Here is a 15323-nt window from a genome sequence, read left to right as displayed (position 1 = left end):
GAAATACACACACATGGCCGTTACACACACACACACACACACACACAAGCGTACGTGCTTGTGTTCACATACAGCATCACCAGCAGTATCTTTCTGATGGTTCCTACTGTCGCCATGTGAAGTAAAAGACAAACTACACTAAACAAACCACGTTGATATAAATTCAGAGCAGCTGTGTTTCTTCTTTATGCATGTCAGTGACAAATGTACGGCTGCAACACTTTTTTACATTAATAGTCATTCTCTTTCTTATATTGGTGATATTTGATCAATGATTTGATCTACAAACTGTCAGAAAATGCAAAGGGATGCAGCAAAACCCAAATGACCAGGGATCATTTGGTGCTTTTGCTTCCTAAATGAGAACAATAATGAGTCTTCCCTCAATCAAAGGGTTGTTTTAGTTGCAGATGCCTGTGGTTAGACAATTTTTTCTTAGAAAAAAATCCAAACGGTGAGATAGGCCATGTTTTGTTAACATCTTTGCTATTTTCTCATGGGCTAAAGAAATTCATGAATGGGAAAAAGGTCGAGCACATGTTCTGTGATTGCCTGTCATTATGTTTATTTTGGAGCAGATCTGGATTTAGGAAGAAAATCAGACACTCAGAGGGTTGCCCAGACACGGTGGGAGTTATGTTGTCTCTGTGCTGACACTGTTTACTTAAAGGCAGTTTAAAATAGAGTTTAATGGAGATTTTCTAAACATTTTCTATTGTTCCAGTTTGAACTTTATACATGTTCAGTACATAGAAACTCGTAATGTGTATTTGCTGATGAGGTGTAACGCAGACATTTCTCCTCTTCATGTTTCACTCTGGTGTTTTTCAGATTCCAAGGTGAGCTGGTGTCCTGTTGTGTTCGTGTGCAGCTGCAAGAACTTGGTGTTTAGACAAAACTCCTGAGTGAGAAACAAAATGTCTGCTGTTGACATCAGCCCGCTGATCCTCGCTCTCCTCCTCCTCTTCCCCTCGGTAAGCTGAATTTAATTGTGTTTTTTGAACCTTTAAATGTCTGACGAACCTTCAGTTCTGTGTGTGTGTGTGTGTGTGTGTGTGTGTGTGTGTGTGTGTGTGTGTGTGTGTGTGTGCGTGCGTGTGTGCGTGTGTGTGTGTGTGTGTGCAGTGAAAACAATCCCACATGCAAACAGCCTCAGCAACAGGTAGAGACGGGGAGGCAGAGATGGAAATGGGGGAAATAAATGTTAGTATTTGTACTGAATATTGAGCTTTGAGTCTCTTTTTCCCTTTCTTTTGTTTTCTGGGTTTATTTCTCTTGCTGTAACAAGACACACATTTATGGGGAATTCATTAGAGCAGATCAGACCAGATCCACCTCAGATATCAGGTTAAAAAAGACAACCTTTGGTGTAACCGACTGTGTTAACTGGCTTTCACTGTGTTGCAGCTGTGCGTCACAGGAGCAGTGACGCTGATGCACCAGTGTAATATTATTTGCTGCTGTTAATGATCACTAATCCATTTGAGACTTAGTTTGTTGGGCTGGAAGCTGATTCATCTAAATGAACAAAATAAATCTTTGGATATAATATTATAATAATATTATAATAGCATATTTATTATTTGAATAAATCCTAAGTATTAGAAAAGACTGCGCGAATTTGACCACATTTATTTTTACAATACATTGAATCTCTACTTCTAAAACGATTCTGAAATGAAATGATGCGAAGCTTCTTGATGTTAACCCTAAACTGCTGGATTAGGTTTAAGGTGACAGGATGCTCCGTCAGCCATGTGATCACGCAGTAAACAGCCTCACACATTAAAGCTGCGTGCATGTGCTGTGAAGCTGATCACTCTCGGTGCACTCACCTTGGCCTCATTAGATACAGTGCAGCGATATAGCAGATATTCCACAGGAGAGACTATATTCAGGGAAGATCATAAACAGTGTGTTTGGCTTTCCTGCTGCAAACAGCCGTCACTTTAACAACACTGTCACCACTGAATTCATATGCAATTAATCTGTGGTAATGAGTGATGCCCACTGGCAGCGTTCACCGCCAAAGAATGAAGCAGGAAGAAATGAGGGGGTGGGGGTGGATGAGAACCGAAAACATAAAACCCTGTGAACACTGTTTTCACATGTCACTGTAAGTCAGTGTTGATATTTTTAATACTTAAATCAGTGCAGTCGTCTTTGTTTAGTTAGACGCTACATCTCACACACACACGCTCTTACCAGCTGAACACACTCCAGGTCTGTAATTTATCAGTGCACAGAGGTTTTTAATATTTATCTCTGACACAAACGAGTCTTCAGTCTGCACAGCATCACCTGATGTAACCAAAGCTCCGCCCAAACTTCACCTGAGCCAGACTAATCTAAAACACCTGTGTGGGTGCCAGACCTCTTCACCTGAGCTATGCTTTACTTGCCGCATGCAAACATTACTTAGATACCACAGCTGCAGTTCCACATTATGTCTGATCTGTTGCTGAATGTTTACTGGGCTATAATTGCAATGGGATTAGGTTTTCTTATACACGTGTCATAGTAATGCAAATAAATGGTGACGATTCAACTGCACTACTACAAAAAAACAAACAAACAAACAAACAATAAAAAGAAAGAACGAGCAGACTGATCCAGGGAAGAAATAAACAAACGTTTCTAGGGGGTTTCAGCAATCTGAAACTGATCTAATCCACAAGTTTCTGCTTCACCATTCTTAAATGATGAATCACAAATGTCAGCTTCATGCATTAAACGGTAGTGAATTAAAATGATAAACAGTTAAGTGATTTTAACCAGCCAACATGCAACACTTAGTACAGCTAAAGTAGAAATGTGTTTCTGTCCAGAATGATGAGAGCAGCATAGATAATGTGTAACATATTACATTCATATCATAGTGGTCCCTGACAAACTGTGGGTAGAGAGTGTACACACATTCATGGTTGCACTCGGTGCTCAGAGCTACTGCATCTCTGTTACTCTGGTAAATCACCAGTGAACCTCCAGTGAAGGCTGTTGACGTCAGCTCCAAAATGCCTAACTGCCCCCCTGCCGCCCCTCGTGAAGCTGTGACGTGGTGTCTCCCAGACTGACGCCAGCGCAGCCTCACAGGATCATGCTCACAGCAGACGCCCACCTCCATCATCAATGCCCCTCCTGAGTGGCAGCGTCAGCCCGGCATTGTGCAGCTGTCGGAGGAGCTGTAGAGAAGACATCTCTGGATGTGACCTCTGTGTCTGGGGGTATAGCTCTGGGATTCTGGCTGTCACCGTGATCTCTGGCCTCGATTGTGTTGAAGCTACTTAGCACTAGTATAAACGGTACTCTCTGTGTGTCTGTTAGCAGATGAGAGTAATGCCTGGCATGGACCCGTGTGAATAGTGCGCTTCTGAAAGCCTTCCCTGACTGTTTCTGTGGAGTAATGCCTCCTCTCTGGGTGAATTAACATGGGCACAGGTCCAGCAGCAAAGAGATACTGTGTTTAATCAGTGTGGTGTGAACTGCTTGGTGAAGATAATGAAACAGCCTCTTCTATTTTACCTTTGGGTCATTCCTCTTTGTCTGTGGTGTGTGTGTGTGTGTGTGTGTGTGTGTGTGTGTGTGTGTGTGTGTTTCAACGTGAATTTCCAGATTTCCAACCAACAAGTCCCGTCTAACTGTGTGATCAAGAGGGAGGAGGAGAAATGCATGGAGATGATGTCCTCAGACGACGCTCCAGAGTTTGGTATGTTTGGTCTCCTCATGCTGACCACTGCCTGGTTAGTGTTTTAATTAGAAAAGAATAAACACAGAGATGAATAACTTCCATTTTACAAACTGTAGTGGTCTGTGACCCGTTTGTCTGCAGTGATGATTAGGAAATTCATTCGAGCAGATTCAGCAAACAAATGAAATCAATTGTGATGTTTCTATTTTCAGACAAGAGCAGGGGCAGAGGCTTTAATTGGCGTCCTCTGGTAATGATGGTCTGAAAATGAAAGCTGAGTGACAGGAGTCTCTCTGGCTCATTAGATGATGGATGGAGGGACGATCAAACTGAGAGATGCTTTGTGCCAATTTGCCGTCTTGGCTGTGTTTGCGAATCTGTGTTGGTTGGAATCAGCCCTTTAAAAACATCAGGGGGGTAAAATAACTACTCTAATGTTTCGGGTGCCATTTGTGCAGGAAACACCAGGAACCATTTTTCCTCTTTCTCTCCTGCTCTAAAAAGACAAAGTGCATGTGTTTAAAATCAAAGGAAAGGTATTGCTGCACTGACCCCTGCTGGTGGATAGCAGCACATTTTACTCTTCATAGAGTTGAACAGTGTTTGCACATTAGAGTGGAAGAGTGTTTCAACCACTTCAGCTTCACTATTTCAAATGTTAATCTGGGCCTTGGCTAATCTTTGGATGGAATATGCACAGCTGCTGTGAATGTCTTTGTGTCTTATAGATGCTATTTGTGCTCTGGGTGGAATATTAATTATAAAGCAGGAAATACATTTGGAAAGCAGACCATTTTAGCTTCAGCACCTTTTCATTTCTGACTGAAACTGGTGGAGTTTAAAACACCTGCAGCGACACAAACAGATGTGTAGTCTGTCCCAGTAATCTGGAGTAGCCAGGTAAATATAGCTGCTGACATTTAGGCCACTATATGAACATTTCAAGGGTCTGAGATTTTAAAGTGGCGATAAATAAGCTGCAGGAGTGCTGTTACCCTCCCCAAACCAACAGGCGGCTGTTTGGACTGAAGCCCTGTGTTGTTTGCCTGCGTCCTCAGGGTGCCCCTGGATGTGGGACAACCTGACGTGTTGGCAACCGGCCCAGCTCGGTGAGGTGGTCGAGGTCAATTGTCCTGAACTCTTTTCTCAGTTCATGAGTGAGGAAGACTACGGTCAGTTAGTAACAACTCCTTATTCCTTATCCATTCCTTCTGCAGTATGAATCTGTTTCATTTTGATCGTATCATATATATATTCATATATATTTGATCATTACTAATGTTCAAGTGTCCCAATGTGAAACTGTGATGGTGTTTGAGTGAAGTTAAAGAATCACACTTTAATGAATGAATGAATGGATGAGTGAGTATCTGTGATTGTCCTGGTGCTTGGACTGAATAACTTTCTAAAAACTCAAGAAAAGAGGAAAATGTTTGAGTTTTGTCTGGTTCTTATTTCTTTATTAAAGGATTTAACCAAACCCAGAGAATATAGTGCTGTATGTGCACACTATTACATGTTATCTGATATTTCAGGTTATGCTATTGACATGTTCGTACAGTAAAACTGAAACAACCCCCACCAAGGTCATATTTATATACTGACAGTTTGTCTTATATGTCCTGACTCCGGACCTCACTGATGTTTATAATGTTAGAAGGACAGTCTGACTCTGTGTTTGCCATCATGTGTTGTGGATCACAGAGCTGGGAAAGGTGAGTCGGAACTGCACAGAGTTGGGCTGGTCGGAGCCCTTCCCTCACTACATCGAAGCCTGTCTGTACGAAGAAGGAAACAACAGCCAGGACATGTACTACGTGTCTGTGAAGGCCCTGTACACCGTGGGCTACAGCACTTCTCTGGTCTCCCTCACCACAGCCATGGTCATCCTGTGCAGGTTCAGGTGAGACGTGACACCTGGTTGGAGGGTGGAGGAAACTAGTGACCTCTGGGGGGCATGTGTACTTTCCAGAAGAGGTTAGTGCAAATGATCCTGATCAAAAGGCCGGTTCAGTGGGACAACAGAGACAGCCAGGATGAGTTAAAGTAATGACATAAGTAATGATATGATTTATAGAGTACTACTACTGTACTGCTACTGCAACTACTACCACTGCTACTAATAGTACCAACTTTATTATTATTAGTTTAGTGCTTAGCGTCAGCTAATAGCAATAGTGCTAGTAGTAGCACTGCTGTTTTCTACTACTAGCACTGTCATGACATTAGTAGTAGTAGTAGTAGTAGTAGTAGTACTAGTGTGTTACAGTTCTGCTGCTGCACCTACTCCCACTGCTGTCGAATAAAAGCCTCGATGATGTTCACGTGTGGTTTCCCACAGGAAGTTGCACTGCACCCGGAACTTCATCCACATGAACCTGTTTGTGTCGTTCATGCTGAGGGCTATTTCTGTCTTCATCAAAGACGGCGTGCTGTACGCCAAAGAGGACAGCGAGCACTGCTTCATACACACTGTGAGTACCACAAACGCTCCATGCTTGCATGGCCAAGCTTCACGTGCAGGTAGTGGGTGTTGCTCTTACCGCCGTCTCCTCTCGTGCCCTTGAAGCTGGAGTGTCGAGCAGTGATGATATTCTTCCACTACTGTGTCCTCTCCAACTACTTCTGGCTCTTCATCGAGGGCCTGTACCTCTTCACGTTGCTGGTGGAGACTTTCTTTCCTGAGAAACGATACTTCTACTGGTACATCATCATTGGCTGGGGTGAGGCCTTGAACGCATCGTCCGCTGTATTTGACACTCAGCAGGTGCTGTGTTGTTAATGTTTAGCCAACACGCGGCTTTAACGCTTTCTGTTACCTCAGGAACCCCCACAGTGTGTGTGACCATCTGGGCAGTGCTGAGGCTGCACTTTGACGACATTGGGTAGGTCACGGGCCGTGCACGTGATCCCATGCTGAAGGCTGTGTTCATGCTCTGAGTGTGGTGTTTTGACCTGCTCCCTCAGGTGCTGGGACATGAATGACCATGCTGCCATCTGGTGGGTGATAAAAGGACCTGTGCTGGCTTCAATTATGGTACGTTACAGTTTCAGTCTGGTTAAAACGGTGGGACATCAGAACCGTACGAACCTTTACTCTAAATGCTTCTGTTGCCTTTTTCTCCAGATCAACTTCGTGCTCTTCATTGGCATCATCATCATCCTCGTCCAGAAGTTACAGTCCCCTGATATCGGTGGAAATGAATCCAGTATTTACCTGTGAGTAACATTTAACACACTCCACTGTTTCTGCTACAGCTTGTTTGGATCCTGGCTCCACTTGATTTTATTTCAAATAATTCTCTCTAGACAAACGGCTTCAGTAATTTATTTGCAGAAGACATTGGGCTCTGCTTAATTCAGCCCTCTGATAAATGTACTGGTGGTAATGTTGGTCCATTAATGAGGTTTCAGGGCTCTGATGTCTGCTGTGTGGGCTCTGACTGACAGTCGTCCGCCCGCTGCTCTCTGCAGTTCTTCACTCACAGCTTCTGTTTATACAATGAGCTTTAGAGGCTGCACTAATAAGACTCTCACAAATGCACATCATGCAGCGGTTTGTAACATTTCACTTGGATTTCAAGCAGCTGCTCTAACTTTATTCTCCATCAGCACTATATGGCCCACCTGTGAGCCTGCCCCTGATTGTAATGTGGACACACAAGTCCTCTCATCATAACGTGTGTGTGTGTGTGTGTGTGTGTGTGTGTGTGTGTGTGTTAATATGTGTGTGTGCAGGAGGTTGGCTCGCTCCACTCTGCTGCTGATTCCTCTGTTTGGGATTCACTACACCGTGTTTGCCTTCTCGCCTGAGAACGTCAGCAAGAGGGAGCGTCTGGTGTTTGAGCTCGGCCTCGGATCCTTCCAGGTGACTGGTCCTTTAGACACTTTTTTTTACTGTTTAATTGCAGTTAAAACAAATTCACCCTCATCCTCTAAACAGAAGCAAAGGCCAGAGACATTACAGAAAGGCTGTAGCTTCGAAACCGTGACTGTGTGTTTTTGAATTCACTGCTCTTTGTCGTTCCGTCTGTTATTAGAGTAGATGTGTTTTGTCTCTGACCCTCTTCCTGTCCTTTAAGGGCTTTGTGGTGGCTGTCCTCTACTGCTTCCTGAACGGAGAGGTAATTATCCTTTAAAACTAAAAGTAGTTACAAACACAGAACATCATCACTGATATACATACATAAGCAACAGGTGAGGTTTGAAAGGCAAAATAACTTCAATTATGATTTTGGATTCTGCTCATTGTTTTAGTTTTCAAATAAAAATCTGAATTGGAAACATTTTGGTTGCAAATACTGTTTTGTACAAATCTGTAAAGACCTTGTTTGCTGAACAAATTCAGGCAGAGATAGTTTTTTACTTTAAATAAAATGTCAGTAAAAACTGAAAAGTCTTGCAGCACAGACAGGTTCAGTGAGACAGAGGGACAGCGAGCTTGTCTCTTTCCAGCGAGGTCCATTAATAATGACCTTGTGAAGTATATCCCTCAAGGTGCAATCGGAGATCAAGAGGAAATGGCGCAGCTGGACGGTGAACAGGTACTTTGCTGTGGACCTGAAGCACCGGCATCCTTCGCTGGCGAGCAGTGGGGTGAACGGGGGGACGCAGCTGTCCATCCTCAGCAAGAGCAGTTCGCAGATCCGCATGTCCAGCCTCCAGGCCGAGACCCCGGCCACCTGAGCGGCACTGCTGGGGACGTCGCGTCCGGCAACGACAACGCCTCCTCAACCGGACCAGATGGCGCCATACATGCCATGCCCACCCTCGTCCCAATGACCAGCCTCACCAACCCTTTCCTCAACCCGTACCCCAACCCATACCCAGACGAAACCATGATGGAAACCCAACTCAGCTCCAGCGACCCAGAACAGCCTCTAGTCTGACCTGCTTCCACCTGATCCAGGACCAAACCTGAACGTCAGGAGCAAGATAACGAATCACTTCACGTCCTGCGCTCTGATCTGCTTCAGGTGCAGCTGGAGTGAACACCAACTTCACCCTCATGTTCCTGAGCAGCCTGACACTTTCAAAGGGCATCACTGAGGAATCTGCTGTATCTGCTGTGTCTCACTGGGTCAGAAGCAGCACTGGTACCGCTCTGTATATATCGTGTTAGTGTCAACGTCGTGTGGTGCTACTTGCTGCTGTGTGCACCGAGGTGATCATTTCAGTCAGTCCTCAAGTTTCTTCAGCATCTATTTTAGACCGTGACTACAGGCTGTGCTCCTCCTTTCAATGGGGAGGCCTCAGCTGTTGTGCCATATGAAGTGGTTTGATTTGAGACCAACTCTGGCTGCCCTGGTGTAAATATTTTACTCATGAGGATCAGTAGATGTTGTGTATTCAGGTGTATTCAAGGCCACAGGGTTAAAAAATGTGGGTGAAGGAAAAGATTGTTGCATTCTGGGCAATGTAGTGTGTTTTTGAAGCTTGCCCCAAACCTGGGACTAAATCTCGACCTCTCCACTTTGTTTTTTATTTTCTGTCTCTCTCTCCCCCAATTTTATGAAGGTGCGACCTGAGAGACCCTTTAACAAGCTGACAAACCAGGCACCTTAATGTACTGTGAATACTTTAAAGGAGTCGTTTTAGTAAATATTTGGACTCAACTTTGAGGAATGAAGGTTCATTGTCCCACCAGTGTTAAAATGTGAACTTGTCACCCACGTGTCTGTGTTGTAGTAGAGATGAATTGTCAGCTGTCATCCCAGAAATCACTGCAGCACTCGTGTCTAAAAGCCCAGTATTACTGTCCCCTGCCGACTGATGTAAAATAATCTCATGGGCGTTGAAGACAAACTGACTGAGGAACATTGGGAAGAAATTTCACCTGGATCAAACAGGTGACACTTTGGAGAAGCAGTGTTAATGAGAAGGATGTGTTTTTTTTTAACAGTTTTGTGAAATGCCAAAAAAGTTAAAAAAAACAAAAAACAAAAACACACACACACACACACACACACACCAGGGTTAGATGCTTGCCCCAGAAGTCTTCTTCGTGTGCAGTGCTGAGGTTTGCAGACTACGAGCACAAACCTCTTTTTAAACCTCAGTGCTGGAACGTCAGAGAAGAAGCAGCCTCGGAGGTCGGTGCATCTGTAGTTAATCAGCCGTTAGTACAGAAAATGTCAATGACTCAAGTGTTGAGTTCAAATGCTTGCATTTATTGTCCATGTGGTTTTGTTTACGGATTTGTTTTTAAATTGGATGTTCATTTTCTTAACAGTTGTTTCTTCTTATCGTCACTGTTCAAGCCTCCTGCATCACCATCGCCCTGGTCTCAGCCCAGGCTTAGACACACTGCACTTATTCTGTTGATTTCACTTCCAGGTTTTCATTTTAATTGAGGCTTTGCTGTTCCAACAATCCGCTGTGCTGCCTTTTTGCAGTTATTGTCGCCGGTGGGGTTTGCTCTCCTTATGCTTGGAAACGAGCGCGCTGACATGGATGTGACTGATGGAGAGAGACTCTAAACTCGCGGGTAATTCTCTTATTCCAAAGACAAATCAGTCGACTCCTCACTGAGGTTTTTGCAACTTTGCAACTGGCGTCTGCAGATTTTTGCTTTGCTCTGGCTCCTCTGAATCCCTGACAGTGTTTGACTTTGTGTCTCCAAAAGTGCCTTTAAGCACAAAACAAGTATTTTGACTCATGTTTTAAAAGTGATTTTGTCTTTTTATTTCCAAACGAAACTGCAAAATGAAGAAGAGTTTAACAAAGTGCTTTAGTGAGGCTTCAGACTAAATCAGTATTTTAAACGTGGAGGCCTTTGAAGTACTTTATCTAGTCTTTGTTGCAGAGGAGCAGAACATACGACCACTTGGTGTTTTTATTCAAGCAGCACAGCATTAGATTGATGTACAGTCCAGTCTATCACATGCACAGTGAGAAATCTGTTTTAGTTTTCTCGCGTTACAGACACATCCTTGGTTTTCTCTACAGCAGCAGAGGAAATGATCGTTACTGCACTGGTAAAGGGTTTCATGCACCTGAACCGTAAGAGAGTTCTTCAAATTATATAAACAAAGAGTCAACTTCACTTTAACTCTGTTCTAAATGTCCAATAATTTGACAAAATGTCTCATTTAGAACTAAACTGTGAGAAACTGAACCTGCTAAACTGCAAAACAACAACTGAGTGAATTCTCACATTAAAGTGTTTGTGTTTATTTTCTGAATACTCAGACTTTATCAGAGGCAGGACCAGAAGAGTCCAGGACCTCAGCTCAGTGTTAGTCACAAGTCGAGTTTCTGTCCTCGTTAGTTCTTTCAACACACAGGAGAATAAACCTTATTTCCATTATTGGATCAAGGGATTGATTTATACACTCCAATGTAACTGAAAACATCAGTAAACATTTTATGACATTTTATTTCTTGATGTTTTCACTTACATTTCTAACCCAGAGCACAAACCTGGTTCTAAAACCACAAAAGACCAAAACGTCTGAGATTGAAACTTTTTTCACTTTGACATCTTGAAATTCTGCATCAGGCTGCTCTGTTTTTAAACCCACACGATGGTTCAGATGTTTCACTGTGATGGAAAATCACTAAATCCTTTTTGTCTGACATTTCATTTTATATTTGGTTTCTAAAATAAATCAGAGCTGAGGGCTAGAGTCAGCGTCTGTGTCAGGGTTAAAGGGAAAAATACATCTTTACATCAGGGTAGGACGTTTATCTGAAACACCTTAATGTTATTTAGTTGCAGTTCTGGAGAATTCATGTTCCATCCATCCATCCATTTTCTATACCTGCTTATTCCTTAACCCGGGTCACGGGGATCTGCTGGAGCCGATAGAATTCATGTCTAAATGTTAAAATGAACATTTTTAGTTCGTGACTGGACAAAAACACAGACAAGAAGTTTTTGAAAAGCTTGAAAAAATGGAAATGAATTGGAAACAAAGTACCTGCTGCTGTCACAACTAATTGATTCATTGGTTTTTTAATTGACAACAATTTTGATTATTACTATATTTCACAGTTCCAGCTTCTTCCTCCTGCCTCCACATTAACATAAACTCAATTCTCTGGATATTTGACCAGACAGGCGCCACCTTCACTCTGGTTCAGTTCAGTGTTCGGTCAGTTTCATTCCAAACATGAAGACAATCTCACCTGATCATTTTCTTACTGTATTTGAAAATCATTTGCTTTAGTGTTAAAATGGGAGATGGAGCCTTATATTGCCTGTACTATGTTGATGTCAAACAAATTGCTATTATATTGTTTTTCTTAAGGAGAAATACTCATCTGAGCCTGTGGTTTTGAAGAGTGTGAACGGTGTGTAGCCAACCTTTGTGAGTAAATCCACAGTTTCAATGTGCGACAGAAACACACTGCCAGTGTTGTGCCCTGTTTTCTGTGGTTCAAAGTGAATAGCTGTCATTTAAAAGCTTTGCGCTGTGATTGTTCTCATATTTTTAATCGATTTTAAATGGTGATTGTGTTTGTTAAAGGTATAAAGCCTCCTGTAATGCCTCTGTACGCTCTAATAGCCTGATGCATGCGTGTTAAATCCTTTTGATCTCATTTGACCAGCAGAAGTAATCACAAGGGAGGGTCGGGTTTTCAGGCCATTAAGGGAATCTGAGCTGTGTCCTTGTTTTGGACTCGGCCGTAATGAGTGGATGAGGCAATTAATAAGCTAAATCACAGCTATAGGATTTCAACTGTGAACGATTTATCGAGCGGCAGCTTCAGTCCCATCAGGACCCTGATGCTTTTCCTTTGAATGTTACATTTCTCAGACATGAGGGAAAGTGCCATAAACCTGCTGTTGTCTTTTCATTGTCTTGTTGCACAGCATGACATGAATATTGTTTCCAGACGTTTTTCTTTCAAGCTTCTTGGTGGTGGTGATCTTTATTAAATTGCCTATTTGAATTGGTTTGTGATGGATGAATGTAAAATGAACTTAAAGCCTGCTGCTGTGAGCCTGCTGTCTGCTCATGAGCTCGTCTTTTATTTCCTTTAATCTCAATGTCCCTGCACAGTGCAACGTGTTCTGTTGTTTTGGTTTGCACACCAGACAGATTTTTGTACAATAAATGTTTCTAACTCGTTGTCTCAGTGATGTTTAGATGCTTAGTGTCAAATTATCTGGTCTTATTTTTTCTTCTTGACAATAAACCACATGAAAAGACCCAAACCAGTAATGCCAGTGTGTCTCTCTATTGGTGGCTCTTATCCCCAGTTGTTGCTGCTCCTGCTCAGATGATGCTCAGATCTTTAAAGTTTCATCTTCCAAACAGGCTCAGTACCTTCAGAAAACAGCTGCACAGCATTGTTTTCAACAGATGTCATCTGAGTGTGTAAGACTGATTCAAAATAAACTACAGTGTAGAAACATGTGGGTTAATCCGCCACAGAAAATAGTTCCAAAGAAATGCAGATTTTTTTCCTGTCAGAGTGATGTTTGCTAAAAAGTGACCTGTTTTTAGGGAGTTTCTGCAAAACTGTGTTTGTGCGTCATCTAATTAAAGATTTACAGCTTCAAGTAGGAAACAGTCGAGTTGGGGCTGAGTCTCTAACACATTGGTTTTGTTTTGTGTTTCATAGGGATTTGACAGTAAGAAAAACATCCCACCCAAATAAGAAAACACCAAACCAGAAAGCTGCACTCATATCATGAGAGAAACAGCCTGTAAGAGAAACAGCCTGATCACTTAGTGAAGTACGAGAAACAACATGTTCGATACTGAGAATCAGTCTGAAAACAACAATATCACCCGTCTCTTCCTCACTGCACTTTACATTTAACAATTAACTTCATATTCTCCACAAAACCTGTATTTCATGATATAACATGACAAACTTCATGGTGTGATTTTGTGTGAATGGTCACCTGAACAGCAGTGAGTCAGTTGAACTGTGGGATAAAGGCACTACAGCGTTTACATAATGTAAAGTTAAACGGGTCCAAGGACACAGACACTGAGCGACAGCAGCATCTAAATAACTCCAGGATTAGCATTAGCATCACTGAACCTATGTCAGAGAGTAAGGACGTACACAGCACATTTCGCAACATTACAGTGTATATATATATACTGTATATATATATATATATATATATAAGACAAAAAGTCAAAGCTTTCACATATGATTCAAAAAATATCAACTATAAATACAACACATTCAAAGTGAATTGTTAAATCCCTTTGTAATGACGATTTATGACAATTACCTTCATAGTAACATGATGATTTTATATAGGAGCAAAGTCTAATGTCCTAAAATACAACTCTAGCACAGGCAGCTGTACATTCACACAAACACATAAGACAAATAAATAGGTAGTGGAGTGCTCCAGGTGTGCGATGCTGCACCGTGCAACCCGTCACAGGCGGAGCTGCTGATGATACCACGGCCTTGTTTCATTAAGGACAGACAGTTTGAAGGAAAAGACGTGAGGACTGCACAGTGGCCGACATCAGCGTCACAGTGATGGAACTAATTCACAGTGTCAAAGTCTGAAAAAGCTGAATAAAGATCAAGATCACTGAGGAGCAGACGTGTGTACGTGAAGGTTTTCAGGGAAGCGGATGTGCTGCTCTTTATCTCTTTATCTGAAGTGGTGAAGTTAACTGAACGTGTATTTATCAAACCGACCATTAAGTCCTGATCTGTCAAAGCCTAAACAACCTTTTTAAAACACGAACCTCATCCAGGATTTGGTTCCTGCTGTAACATGCAGCACATGACAGGCTCCTTGTTGCCTCCTGAGGCTGGAACACAAGAAATTGATGTAAATCTTGATTTAAATAACTTTGGTGAAAAAATAAAAAAATAAAATAAAATACAATAAAACAAAATACAACAAAGCTCATTTGACCTTATCACTTACATATAATTACACTCTGACCTCCTTAATTTATTTGTACAACTGATGTTTCAGTCACAAATGGACATTTACAAAGCAAATCACACACCAGTGTCCAACAGTCAGTAACAACCAGCAGTCAGTGACCTGGGACTCTATTATTTACATTATTTATGTAACACCTGTGCACCTGTACAGTCTGTGAATACATGCACAGGGTTGTGTTTCTCAGTTATGGGAGGCAGCTCTGACTACAGGCACCACTTGGTCCACCTGTAGGGAATAAGTTGACTGGACCCAGATCATCAGACTCATGGACGCTGGAGCAGGCAGAGCTGAAACACCTTGATGATTTGGACATGGACTCTTTTTTTGTGTCGTTATAAAACGTCATGGAAAAGGACGGAGCCTCCACACAAGAACCTCAGAGTTTCCTGTCGTCCATCCTGCTTTATGATGCTGCAAAATCTGTTTTGTTGATTCTGTGCGTTTATGTAAGACAACACAACATTTCATCACAACACATTACTTTCATTCAAATCCTGTTCTCTGAAAAGAAATAAAGACTCAATGTGTTATCTTGTTGTGATAATAGGGATTTTTTTTTTAGTGGATGCCTCAACACAACAAAAACTTCGTCTTTTCTCCATTGACTTCACATTGAAACCCTCATCTGTCATTTTAAACTGATTGCAGCTACTTCTGCTTGTGTTTCACAAGACAAAACATCTGGAGTCATGAGTGAAATGACCTTTGACTCTGCCAACAGCCTGTCAGGGAATAATCAGTGACACAGGG

At 42.3% G+C, this 15323-nt stretch overlaps 1 protein-coding gene across 1 annotated transcript; it reads left to right on the top strand.

Moving 5' to 3' along the window:
• The first annotated feature begins 846 nt into the window (after positions 1-846).
• LOC113139804 (pituitary adenylate cyclase-activating polypeptide type I receptor-like) lies at positions 847-8577 on the top strand. Its single transcript, XM_026323342.1, has 12 exons — positions 847-974; positions 3613-3706; positions 4747-4860; positions 5393-5591; positions 6030-6162; positions 6258-6411; positions 6513-6573; positions 6656-6725; positions 6816-6907; positions 7427-7556; positions 7771-7812; positions 8173-8577. Exons 1-12 carry the CDS (start codon positions 918-920, stop codon positions 8575-8577), a joined length of 1551 nt encoding a protein of 516 aa, XP_026179127.1. The 5' UTR covers positions 847-917.
• Positions 8578-15323: the final 6746 nt, after the last annotated feature.

Source organism: Mastacembelus armatus, chromosome 4, assembly GCF_900324485.2.
Source record: "Mastacembelus armatus chromosome 4, fMasArm1.2, whole genome shotgun sequence".
Taxonomy (NCBI): Eukaryota; Metazoa; Chordata; class Actinopteri; order Synbranchiformes; family Mastacembelidae; genus Mastacembelus; species Mastacembelus armatus.
Note: the sequence above shows the minus strand (reverse complement) of the source record. Positions and strands in the feature narration are given on the sequence as shown.

Coding starts and splice junctions, on each gene's coding strand:
- LOC113139804 (XM_026323342.1), top strand. CDS start 918: ATGTCTGCTGTTGACATCAGCCCGCTGATCCTCGCTCTCCTCCTCCTC. Junction 975..3,612: donor TCCTCCTCCTCTTCCCCTCG/GTAAGCTGAATT, acceptor GTGAATTTCCAG/ATTTCCAACCAACAAGTCCC. Junction 6,574..6,655: donor CTGCACTTTGACGACATTGG/GTAGGTCACGGG, acceptor CTGCTCCCTCAG/GTGCTGGGACATGAATGACC.